Here is a 12,972-nt window from a genome sequence, read left to right as displayed (position 1 = left end):
GGGAAACGTAAAAAAGGCGCAATGCCCTCGCCGGAACTTGAATATGGACCCCTCGAATACGCGCCGAGTGTGCTACCGTTACACCACGAAGGAATGCAGAAAGGACGGAGAAAATAACTTATAAGCATTTTATAGTATGCACTATTTTATGCACTATTTTATGTAATTACTTTTTCGCTTGCTGTTGGAAGTGCTGTGTTAAACATGAGCCTTCTTATTATCGTCCATGAGGTTTGGTCCATGAGGGTTGCAGCACACTCGTATATTACATATTACATTATATATATATATATATATAATAATAATAATTTCATAATATAAAATTTTAATTTTAATTAGCTTTATACGAATACAGAATGTTTGTTAAATTCCAATTTCATTCCTTGCAGCAATGGCGCAAGAGAATTATTTAAATTTAAATTAATTGAACTTTATTATTTATTCTTATGAAACAATTTTGTTTGTACTTAGCAGCTTTTAGAGCTAAGTACTTTGTTTGTTTCTCGGATTTCTCTTTTTTTTTTTTTTTTTTTTCAAAATTTAACTACTTTTTCAAGTTCTAATAGTTTGGTTTTCTTTAATTTGTTTTCTTTAGTTTACTGGATAAATAATTTTATGCACTTAGTTCTTTTTTAACTTTAAAAAAATTAACTTACACTATCCGTTTTAATAATTTAAATTTCAATTAATTTAAAATTTGTTTTATATGACCAGAGAATTTTTGTTTAATTCAAATATATTGTTACGAATTTGGTATTTAAAAAGCTAATGTTAGTTCAATTACAAATTAAATGGTTTTATTTCTCGCGCAGTGCAGCGCGTGACGAATATTAAAAGAAAGCTAAGCCGGAAAATTGAAAATACAAGAGCGCGTGCATTAAATAAATAAATATCTCTTTTTGATTTCGAGAAAGTACTGGAAAATTCTAGCGCGTGATTTTAAAATCTTGTAAAAGGAGGAAAACATCTCAGTTTGTAGTAGTTGCTTAGTTTGCTGTTGTTTAGAAAACTACTGTTGTTGATTGTAGCGAATTCGCGGATTAGCGTTCTTTAGCTGTTTTGAATTACGTTCTATTGACATTTGAGTAGTTAAAAGAAAACTACTGTGAGATATTGTAATACTGCATGATAATTTGAGAAAATTTAAGCATTTTTGTTGTGATAATAATAAATTTTGTTCATTTTTCATCGGACTTGTGCATTCATTTCATAACGAACCCGTACGCACGCAACAATTTTTGGTGTCAGGAGTGGGGTTTGAATGCCAATAACAAGAGCGATGGAAGAACAATTGAGACAGCTCATTAGTGCTTTTGCTGCATTCCAAGAAAAGATGGAAGCTGGCCAAGCATCATTTAAGGAAGAAATGAAATTGGGCCAGGAATCCGTTAAGGAAGAAATGAAATTGGGCCAGGAATCCGTTAAGGACGAAATGAAAGCCGTTCAAGCTGGTCAAGAAGAAATGAAAAGAGAAATTACTTGCATAATAGAAAATAAATTTGAAGCTATGGAAGGCAGAATTGATGCAGTTGAAAATAAAGTTGGACATATTGAAGAAAGAGTTTCTTCGGTGAAAGAAGAAATAGAAGAAAGAGTTTCTTCTGTAAAAGAACAAATTGATGAGAGAGTTTCTGCAGTTGCCAAAGAAATGGATACTTTAAAGAAATTCGTAGCGTCGGCAGGGAGCAGGAGTGATGATTTTAAATTCTTACCAATGCCTGCTCGTCCACCTCTGAAGCTATCCACATATGATGGGAAGACCTCCTGGCAGGTGTATAAGACACAATTTTCTATCGTGGCGGATGCGAATGGATGGGATTCCCAAGCTAAGGCCTGTCATCTCGTCGCTTCTCTGAGAGCAGATGCAGCGGATATCCTGCAGATTCTTCCCGAAAACCAGAGACTAGACTTTGAAGCTCTATCTGGCGCATTGGAGCTGCGCTTTGGTGAGAAGTGTTTAAAAGACTACAGCAGGCTCCAATTAAAATCTCGTCAACAGAAGCCTACCGAAACACTTCAGGAGCTCGCCGCGGATGTTGAAAGGCTGTCCCATCTCGCCTTTTCGGAATGCCCGACAGAAACAAGGGAAATCCTGTCCTTGCAATACTTTATCGACGGCATCCGAGATACTGAAATACAGAAAGCTCTACGAATGGCGGATGTAAAAGATTTAAAAAGCGCTCTGTTGTACGCCATGAAGTTCGAGGCAGCCCAGCAAGCAACTAGTAGAGATCGCTACCCAGTTAGAGCTGTGCGAGTCCATGAGCCAGTGGATCAACTGATGGCTCGTTTAGATGATTTAGCCAGACAAGTCGAAGATTTGATACGGAGTAGGAGCGAGAAGAAAGTGGCTCTAAGGTGTTGGAGATGTGGTAGTGAAGGTCACCTAAGACGGAATTGCAGAACTCCCCAGGGTACGGAATATAAAGCAGATGATTTTACCAGACAAGTCAGTGGCTTGAGACGGAACAGAAGTGAAAAGAAACTAATTCTAAAGTGCTGGAACTGCGGAGTTGAAGGCCACATACGAAGAAACTGCAGAACACCCCGAGGTACGGAAAATAAGACCATTTCCCAGCAACAACGCAGTAAACAAATTAGTGACCATATCGAGGAACGGAGGTTGCCAGATAGTGAAAAACCTTGTTTTAAAGCTCTTAAAATTTATACAGTGAGTGGCAACAATAACGGACTGTCCATCAATGGGAATATCGATGGAGTTCCTTGCAGAATGATCATTGACACAGGAGCTAATGTTACCATCATTAGGAAAGATTTAGCTGAACAGTTTAAAGATAAACTTATTTGGACGCCATCCTGTGTTACCCTTCAGACTGCGTCTGGTGACAAGATCGACATAACTGGGAAGTTAAACGTAAACATCACGTTTGGAAGTGCCGCCTACCATCACACGGCATATGTGGCGGATATTACAGATCCATGCATACTCGGATTGGACTTTTTAAGGAAATACAATTTTTCCTTAGACTTGAAAAACAACAAACTGCTTTCAGGATCTGAAGACATGACTATCCATCCTAAGAAGGGATCCTCACCTGGAAATGCCGACGCTTTGTCCGAAAGAACCAGCTCGAGAAACAGCCGAAATCATGCTAGGGTCGAAAAGAAACACCAGACTACCAGCTATTCTCCATCTCAGATGCTCTTCGGTCGAGACCTTCGTCTGCCTTGTGACCGCCTGTTTCATCGCCGTACGGATGCGCCTTCATCGCCTGAGGAACACATCCAAGATGTCAAGGCCCGTTTTGAAGTGATGCACCGTTCCGCACGAAAGCGAGTGAACTTGGCGACGGAGAAAGTGAAGACCAGATACAACACGAGAGCTGCTGGACATAGATCTAACGAAGGAGACAAGGTGTGGTTGTGGAACCCAATTCAACGAAAAGGACTGAGTCCTAAATTACAGTCACCTTCGGATGGTCCATATACAGTGCTGAACACGAATGAGTCGTGGTTCGGATCCGTGAGTCTTCGAACTCTTACGACAGGTTAGCTTATTACTATGGCCATAGTACGTAATGTAAATAATTGTAAATAGTATCAGACCATGGTCCTTTTTGTTTATAAATGTGTATTTAGTATTTGATTTGTATTTAGTAATTGATTTGCATTTAGTATTTGATTTGTATTTAGTATTTGTTTTGTATTTAGTATTTGATAGCATTTGATTTGTTTAAGTTAGTTATTGCATTTATTGTTTATATTGTTTGATATTGTAATGTAATGTTTATGCCTCAGTTGCATTTATGCCACAGTTGTAAGTTTAGCTTCCTGTCCAGGGATTGTACTGCCCGGGACGTGCAGTCCTTGGGAAGGGGGCAGTGTTACGAATTTGGTATTTAAAAAGCTAATGTTAGTTCAATTACAAATTAAATGGTTTTATTTCTCGCGCAGTGCAGCGCGTGACGAATATTAAAAGAAAGCTAAGCCGGAAAATTGAAAATACAAGAGCGCGTGCATTAAATAAATAAATATCTCTTTTTGATTTCGAGAAAGTACTGGAAAATTCTAGCGCGTGATTTTAAAATCTTGTAAAAGGAGGAAAACATCTCAGTTTGTAGTAGTTGCTTAGTTTGTTGTTGTTTAGAAAACTACTGATGTTGATTGTAGCGAATTCGCGGATTAGCGTTCTTTAGCTGTTTTGAATTACGTTCTATTGACATTTGAGTAGTTAAAAGAAAACTACTGTGAGATATTGTAATACTGCATGATAATTTGAGAAAATTTAAGCATTTTTGTTGTGATAATAATAAATTTTTGTTCATTTTTCATCGGACTTGTGCATTCATTTCATAACGAACCCGTACGCACGCAACAATATATATATATATACACAGGGTGTCCATAATTAAACTTGAAATTTGTGAGCAGTCTGTAGCAAAATTTATGCGGCAGAATTGCATGAAAATTAGGTAATGGCAGAATGAAATGATGGGAATTTTATCGAGGGGAAAAAACAATGAGTTTCAAAAACCACCATTAGATGGCGTTGTGCAATGCAGACTATTGACACATGCAAATGTCGTAACCATGGTAATCCTGTGCATTCACAGCAGTCCTATAAAGATGCGAGAGGCGAACGCTGTCATGCTCGTTTCTAAGTCAAGGAAGATGACGTTGACTCCCAGGAACGTGCTTTACTGCTGAAATTGTTTTACCAACACGGAGACTCTGCTACCGAAGTTTTGCGGAAATTTAGGTCTCGGGGAAGCGGTTACAAAACGTTTTAATCACTAGTCAAGGACTAACAAACATGATTAGAAAATTTGAAACAACGTGAACATTGAGGATTCAGCCAGGAAGAGGACGAAAGTGTGTTGCAGCACAGGTAGTGGATGATGTAGCGACGCAAACCATCGGCAGCACTAGTGTTCGGCGTACTTCAGCATCTGTTGACCAGCCTCGTTTCACGATTCATAAGATTCTTCAAAAGATCTTACTCAACTATCCCTATAAATTGTCACTAGTGCTGCCACTCTTACCAGCTGATCTGGATAGCCGACAAACGTTTGCGTTGCGGTTTCTTGGGCGAGTTGAGTGGCCTTGGAACCTTTTGTGGAACGGCGAGGCCCACTTTCATATGGAAGGTGCGGTTAACACGCAAAGTTGCCGTATTTGGCAAAGTTAACACGCAAAGTTGCCGTATTGGGCTGCTACAAACACACATCAAATCCTACAAATTTCATTACACTCTTACATGTAACGGTTGATGTGTTTTTTTTTTTCGAAGAGCACAGCGCCGCAGGACCTGTGACATGCACCGTTAGTTGTAAATGATACGCTTTATTATTAGAGCAATCCGTTATTCCGGCTCTTCAGGCAAGGCGATGTGATACAACCACAGTGTATATGCAGGATGGTGCTCCTCGACACATCGCCCGTTGTGTGAAACAAGTACGTCCCCACCATTTCGGTGACGACAGAATTATCAGCCGGCAATTTCCAACAGCTTGGCCTCCTAGATCCCTCCGAATTGAATCCTTGCGACTTTTGGCTGTGGGGATAGCTAAAGGCAATGGTCTGCCATCACATCTCTATCCGACCTTAAAGAAAGCATAGAACGCCATGTGCGTAACATTCCCCAGTTCATGCTGCTTTCAACAGTCGAACATGCGATTTTACGCTTCCAGATGGTAGTAGACAATGATGGACATCATATCGAGCATGTTTTGTAAACTTATGTAGATTGTTTATATGTTCTCAATAAAGTTATGATATGCCACCTAGGGGTGGTTTTTAAAACTCATTGTTTTTTTCTCTCGATGAAATTCCCATCATTTCATTCTGCCATTATCCAATTTCCATGCAATTCCGCTGTACAGTTTCTGGTACTGACTGCTCGAAAATTTCAAGTTTAATTATAGATACCCTGTATATATATATATAGTATATATACACTCCACAATAAAATGGCTACCACTTCTGGCCTTAGGAAGGGCCAATGCCGTTATAGGCAAGTGCCCGCCATTGAAAATGAAATTGGCTCGAATTCTTTCCAAGGTTATATTCGGGTTGGTATGTTACATTCTTCGGTTGCATCCATATTATGTTCCGAGTTTTCACTATCACTCGTTGCTACACTCCAATCGAGCTTGTCCGGGGACGTAGCACTGTCGCGTGGCATTGTGGATGAGGTACTTTACTCATAACAGCATGAAGAATTAGCACACCCACCCATAAATGCTGAATGCCGGGTCTACTCTGGGAATGTAGATACTGAAAATCACTCATAAGTCCTAACTCGTTGCTCAGCTAACCGCTAAGTCTCAATGCCGATTTTTAACTGTTTTACAACTGAGCTTTCCAATTCTCTGATTCGCATTTATACATTTCAGCAGTGGCTCTGAAAACTTCTGGAATAATCGATCGTGTGGCTACAAAAATGCAAATCGAAAAATACAGATTTTTGTAAATCTTCCAGAAATTGTTAAATGTTGATAAGTTCCCAATAAAAATACTTCCTTTAAGAACGAAATTATCTATGACTCCAGTTCTCTTTGATCTATTTTACAGTTCTAAAACCGTTGCCCTCATGCAACAAATAAATACATAAATACAAGACATGTGGTCATAAATTACGTTAAACTCAAAATAAGAGGTAAAATTACCATTATAAAAACAAAATAAACAAATAAAATCAATAAGTAAACAATACAAATCATTAGAACTATACAATAAATAAAAAGAATTCAAATACAAATATTTGCAACAAAATATTGCTTTCAAGCCGTCCAGACGGGAAAGTGGTTAGTGACTCTGACTGCCGTAACGAAGGAACTAGGTTCGAACCCCGGAGAAGGCATGGATGTAAATTGTCTGTTCTTTCATAGGAGATAACGGTGGCCCACCTATTAGGTGCATTCGTAATGAAGTGGCCACCGTTTCCGATCTTAGCAGTAGCCAACGCTTATAATGACTAATTCCCGCCATTTGGGGGGAAATTGCTTTCAATAGCTCAGTCTGTTGTTGTGATAAGTAATGCATTGTTATAATTCACAAGATGAATTATGTAGGGGAGAGAGAGTTAGCAACTCTAACCTCAGGTAGTTTGCTAAGCCTTGTGGATGATTAATGCAAAGACGTGTAATGGAACGTGCACGAAGATCTGAGAGATTAGATTGTAAATACTTTTAAATAATAAAATATTTAGCACTTTTAATGCTTGTTTTTTCTTATATAAAATACATATTTTTCTTATTCATGATACTTCTTTATATAAACTATTCGATTGCTCATAAGTTTCAAGGAAGGCCTATACGTCTTTTGAATGGTGATATAAATAAAAGACACTAACCCAAGAGATAATCTGTCTTATTTGGATCGACGAGGTCGAAATCTTGTTTTCTGGTAACGTATTTGTAAGCCAAGTTCCTGTTCTTTTTATCTTTCATCCAGTCTTCTATGAGATTCTTATTGTCCTGTCTCCGACCCATTTCCATTCTCATTTTGGAATCCGTCTTTTTCCCTGGCAAAAAGTTTCCTCTCCCGCCACCAAGGATCACCTAAAAATATTTTAGATTAGATGTTATTTAGTTAACTAAGAAAATTTACTCTGCTTAGTTTTGTCACTATCTAAAGTTAAGTGCTTACCACTTTCTTGCAGTTAAAGGATAAAAAGTATTGATTTGTGTACTTAAAGCAAATTGAATTTAATAGATAATTTGCAGATGTGTAAGATTTAAAGAACTTTATCGCTTAAAATTTTAGAAAAGTGACTTCATTATGACTGCATCAAGATTAGTTATTCAACTGACTGTTTTCTGATTTCACACTGGGTACCAGGATCTTAAAGAACTCTCGTAAAAATCACCTTCATGTGAAATGCGAACGTTGTGCTCAAAAGCAAGCGGATGTTGCTCTCTAAATTGGTTCAAAATTTTTCACTTTGGGAAGAGACTGCTGAACAAAACCTTTCCATCAAAACGTGAGACGTTCTGGAAAGCTGGCTGAAAGACAGATCGAAATAAATTCAGCTTGTTAGTAATTTATCTAGAAAAAGAATTTAATGAGCAATGAAACTATCCATATCTACTATTTGCATAGGCTTCACATGAAGGCTCAGTTGGATTCCTTCCAAACTGGGAACCCCCTGTTAGTTCGCACGTCTGTTTATTTCTCCATTCTTGTTGTCACACCAGATATTCAAAACTTTTATGAATAACGTAATGACATGCAATGAAAACAGAATGAAATATAATAACATAAACCTTCGCATCATCGATTGCCGACAAAATGTTTATTACGCCAGTGTAGGACCATCAAACGCCAGTGCAGGACATAAAAGTGCGTCAGTATGTTTGGAGAATCCTTGCCAAGATTAGTTCACATCGAAATTCTATCACACGAAAATGTCATGATATCTAAAATTTACACAGCAGAACTGCAAAGATTTCAGATACACATATGTTAAAATTTAACAATTTTTGAGTACTTTCGTTTATATAATACGAGACTGGTTTGGTTTAGAGTATTTATTTATGACAAAGCTCTCAAGGATTATCTACCTAAGACTAGGGATTCCTTCTTGGAGGATTCTCCAAGGTTAACTGGCTCTTATACACTTTACAAATGGAGAAAATCCCCTAAACACACATACAGTCAGCTCATTCGCCAAGATGCGAACCACAGTCTGAACTAACCGTGTTCAGCAACTTTATCGCTCAGATGCTGGGGGCTGTATAATACAAGAACATGAGCTTTATGGTGATGACCGTTTCATGTGAGAAAAAGAAAAAAAAATGTTTAATCCATTGTCTTTCTACTTTCAGGGTATCCTTTTTGTTCATAAAGTTTAATAATACTGAATCTCACCAGTTGCCGAGTGCATAAAATCGCTGAACACTTGTTGTTCCAACTACATTTGAATGTTTTTTGAAACAGAGTGGCTGTGTAGGCATTTTTAACAATTTTCCCCGTATGTCATTTTAGAAGTGTCAGAGCTATCTACTGAAAACATCTTGTCCCTTAGGTAACATACAAATAAGCAAACGATACTCTGAAAATAGTGTTAAATATTGTGGAAGATACTAAACAAAATGCATTAATTCTGCTAGGTAACAGAATTGTGATTTATTTGTGTTACTAATGAAGTATTTTTATTTAGATTATTAAAAACGGCCTCTAGATTCTCCTTATCCCAGATTCGAACTTGAGATAACATTAGATGCGTTCTGATAAAGAAAGGCTTTTACAACTGCATTGTAATTGTAATGCTTATAAAATACTCTCTGGAAGTAGCGAAAGGTACTGTCACTCAAGGCTCTCCGGGAATTGAAACTTAGCGTCCAGAACAGCGCTTAAGCAATGAGAATTGCCTATTAAGCGTATTTCCGGTGTAAATCCTTGCCATGAGTGTGCAGAAATTTAGTGGTCAAAGTATTACGGAACCTTTGTAGGACACTGTTTATGGACTTGTAAAGAGATTTCTTGAAGCAGGAGTATTGGCAGAAATCCACTTAGTGGTTCGCTTAAAATGAGATCGAGCAAATACTTTTGCGTATTCAATGTTCAAGCTGTAAAGTTTAAATATAAAATCTTAAAGATGATATGCCGCATTTCATGATTTACGAATACGGGAATTTTGAGGTATTTAAAATTGATACGCCTCGGTTTCCGTCTGTGAGCCTACCTTATCAAATGTGATACGGGAGAAGTACCACTTCAGCCTAAGTATCATATTTGATAAGCTGAAATGAAACGCTTCATTTCACACCGTAAATACCCATAAATGGTATCTGAATGTCGTGAAGCTTGATTGAATGTAATGTCTTGATTATTAGGTCATAATATTATGAGTATTATTTACTATTTTATTCCACAAATACAGAAAGCATTCTAAGCTTACAATGTGCATTCATATTTATAAAATGTTTTACACAATGCAAGCTAGCTGCTTAAATATTGAACATAAATATGACAATGGGTTATAACAGGCAAAGGTATTTATATTATTGTCGTTTTCAGCTCTGTTATTGCATCGAAATAATTTAAATACGCTGAATTTTTCTTTACTTTTAAATTTTGATTAGAAATATTAGGTTTTTCTCTTTATGTTGTAAGAACAACAACGAGCAAAAATACGAATTTTTTGATAAAAAGCAGAATTTACAGGAATTATTGTTCCATGTTATGTTAACTGTAAAAAGCTTTCGAGCACACAATGGCATTCACTGCTCCAATGTTATTTACGGGGAACCTTCACACCCCCTCCGCCGGAAGCGGAGCTGTTAATAAGTAATTAGGTAAGTAATGGCGAATCTTTGAGTTTGACTTGTCAAATCTTGGAACAAACCTAACTTAAGTCAGTCGAAGTGTCGCAAATACGAGAATTATCCGTCTGCCATTCGTGTCATTTGTCAACCAAGAATGCACACGAATGCACCGGAGAGAAGCTCAGTAAATATTGACAATAACAAAGCAGCTGCAAGAGACAAATATTTTTGTATTAAAAATTTTCTGTCTTCGTCAACGGCTCCGTTGACGGAAATGTGTTTTGCGTGTCAGTTAAAATGACTTAGCGTGTCACTTAACACAAGTTTGCTGTCAGGTGAAGTAAATCCTTACTGATGCTACGCATGATTTTCAGATGATATCTAGCCCAGATATCTCAAGAATTTTCGCAATCGGTGTTTCTTGAATTTTAGTCGCAGGTGAGCGCGTGTGTTTTGTAGCAAATTTTAATTGTGCTAATGTATTTTAATTAACTATTATTTAGGTTTTTATTTAACTGAATTTTTTTGTGTTTAGTCCAGTTGTTATTTTTTTTTTAGGTAAAATCTTTCGTTTCATTAATTTCGATTTTTAGTTTATAGGATCTAACTCTCTTTGCCCACATAAACTGTATTAGATCTTACTAGTGAACCTGGCGACTTCTAGCACAAGCGTGGAATAATACCAGCATAGTGATAACATGTAGTTTCGATAGAGCAACATTGTTATTTTGAATATTATTCCACCACGCTGCCCGAAACGTGAGTGCTGGTTTTTTCAATGGAACTTCGCCGTCAAGCAGCATTCAAAGTAATAGTGGTCTCGACTGCCCACTTTCCTACAGTCGCAGATGTCTGTGTTGGATAGACCAAACCTATGCAGATAGGCTTTGTACGGTCCATGTCCTGTTAGGAAATGTGACATGCTGGCAGTTATGCTCTGCAGATCCATGCTTACACTTGGGAGCATTGCATGTGTACGTCGACCCTTTGTAGCATCATTCCAGCGGGTTTGCCACTGTCTTATAAGAAGTTTGCATGTGGAATGCTTTAGCAGCGAGAATGGAAGTGTTGTTGGGCACTCAAGTAAGGATGCACTATTGGCAGCTTCTTTAGCAACAACGTCTGCACTTTCATTTCCTAGTATTTCTACGTGCGCTGGCACCCAACAGAGTACAGGACGAAAAGGTATAGGGATACTAAGGAGAGTTCTCTGTATTTTGTTAACCAGAGGGCTTCTGCTGTACATGCTTGAAAGTGCTTGGAGGGTTGAGGCGGAGTCCGTATAAATATGAACTTGTTAAAGACTAGTCCTACAACTGTGGATGATTGCTGCATGTAAGGCTATGAGTTCTGCCTGAAACACTGAATTACTTTCGTTCAGTCTTCGTTTCCAGGAGAAGATAATGCTGCCTTTATCCAATTCGCAGAATCCACATCCTGTGCCAGTATTTGTCTTAGATCCATCAGTGTATAATGCATGATAATTTTGCGACGGAGAATCTGAGTTTATATGGATGGTGTCCATTAGGTCAAATTGTGCTGGGTGACAAAGATAAACGAGATTTGTATTTTTCATATTCTGTGTGGATTATGCTCTGTCCCTACAGTGATGTATTTTTATTAAACCTTGTAGCTTTCATCACTGCGGCTTCCCTCTCGACTATAAGATCAAGAGGGGGAAGACTCGCAATGACTTGTAGAGCAGATGTTGGAGAAGTCCGATAGGCCCGACAGATGAGCAGAAGTTGACTTCTTTGTATGGAAAGCAAAGTTGTCCTCATGGTAGAAGTGAGGTTCTGGCCTCAGATGGAGGCTCCGTACAAAATAATGGGTTCTGAAATGGTTTTATACCAAGATTTCAGGAGATTTGCCTGTATGCCCCATTTCATACCTGCAGTACGTTTCATATTGTGAGATTGCCAATGCGCTGCCTGAGAATTTTAAGATGAGGAGTCCATGAAAGTTTATTATCAAAGGACAGACCTAGGTATGTCATTTCTGAGACTGTTTTTAATGAATGTTCCTGTAGTTTTAGATAGGTTCTTCTCCTAAGAGAAGGACGACGTCCTATCGTCATGGCTTCCGTTTTTTCTGCACTTATTTCAAGTTTATGCTCCTTGGCCCATTGAGCAAAGATATCTAGACAATCCTGCGATCTTTGTTGGATATCGCTGCTGCCCGCTACAATAATGAGGAAATCATCAGCATATGCCAGAATCTTGACTTGATGAAGGTTGCTAAATCGCTGGAATGCACTGTTTGCTACTAAGTTCCACAGGGTGGCTCCTAAGCGAATACACTAACAACTTGCGGTGAAAACTGATAACTTGTAACACAATAAATCCAAGTCTAAAAGAGTAGTGCTGGATTATCCCTACTCTAAGTTACGGCTAACTAGGTTGACTCGACAACATAACAGACGCGATGGCCAAAAGACGTTCAGCAACTGCGCGTGACAACAATGTCAGAAACGAAACATTGCGCTGGCCAGCGGAAACACGCTCTGAATAAACTCCAAGATACACTATTTTAAATACTCATTTCACATAACTTCAAATTAGCATCCTGGCGAGGGAATACGAGGTGAAATTGAGGAGTTCAGGGAAGATAACAAAAAATTGAATAATTGGTTATTTCAAACCTACAAGGGTTATTTGAACCCTACAATGGGAAACCAATGGGAAACTAAATTGACATTTTTTTTGGCAGCATTTCTATCTCTGTTTGCTTCGGGGGCACT

The 12,972-nt window shown here is 38.1% G+C and overlaps 1 protein-coding gene across 1 annotated transcript in view; it reads right to left on the bottom strand.

The window, feature by feature from the left end:
- LOC118197207 (alkaline phosphatase-like) overlaps positions 1-12,972 on the bottom strand; it is a 266,814-nt gene that overhangs the window by 23,907 nt on the left and 229,935 nt on the right. The window contains exon 5 of the mRNA XM_035368712.2: positions 7,316-7,523. Coding sequence (XP_035224603.1) covers positions 7,316-7,523 — 208 coding nt within the window. The remainder of the gene's footprint in view (positions 1-7,315; positions 7,524-12,972) is intronic.

Source organism: Stegodyphus dumicola, chromosome 4 (assembly GCF_044657685.1).
Source record: "Stegodyphus dumicola isolate Sdum_Otavi_A_Nest chromosome 4, ASM4465768v1".
NCBI lineage: Eukaryota > Metazoa > Arthropoda > Arachnida > Araneae > Eresidae > Stegodyphus > Stegodyphus dumicola.
This window is presented reverse-complemented; position numbering and strand designations above follow the sequence as displayed.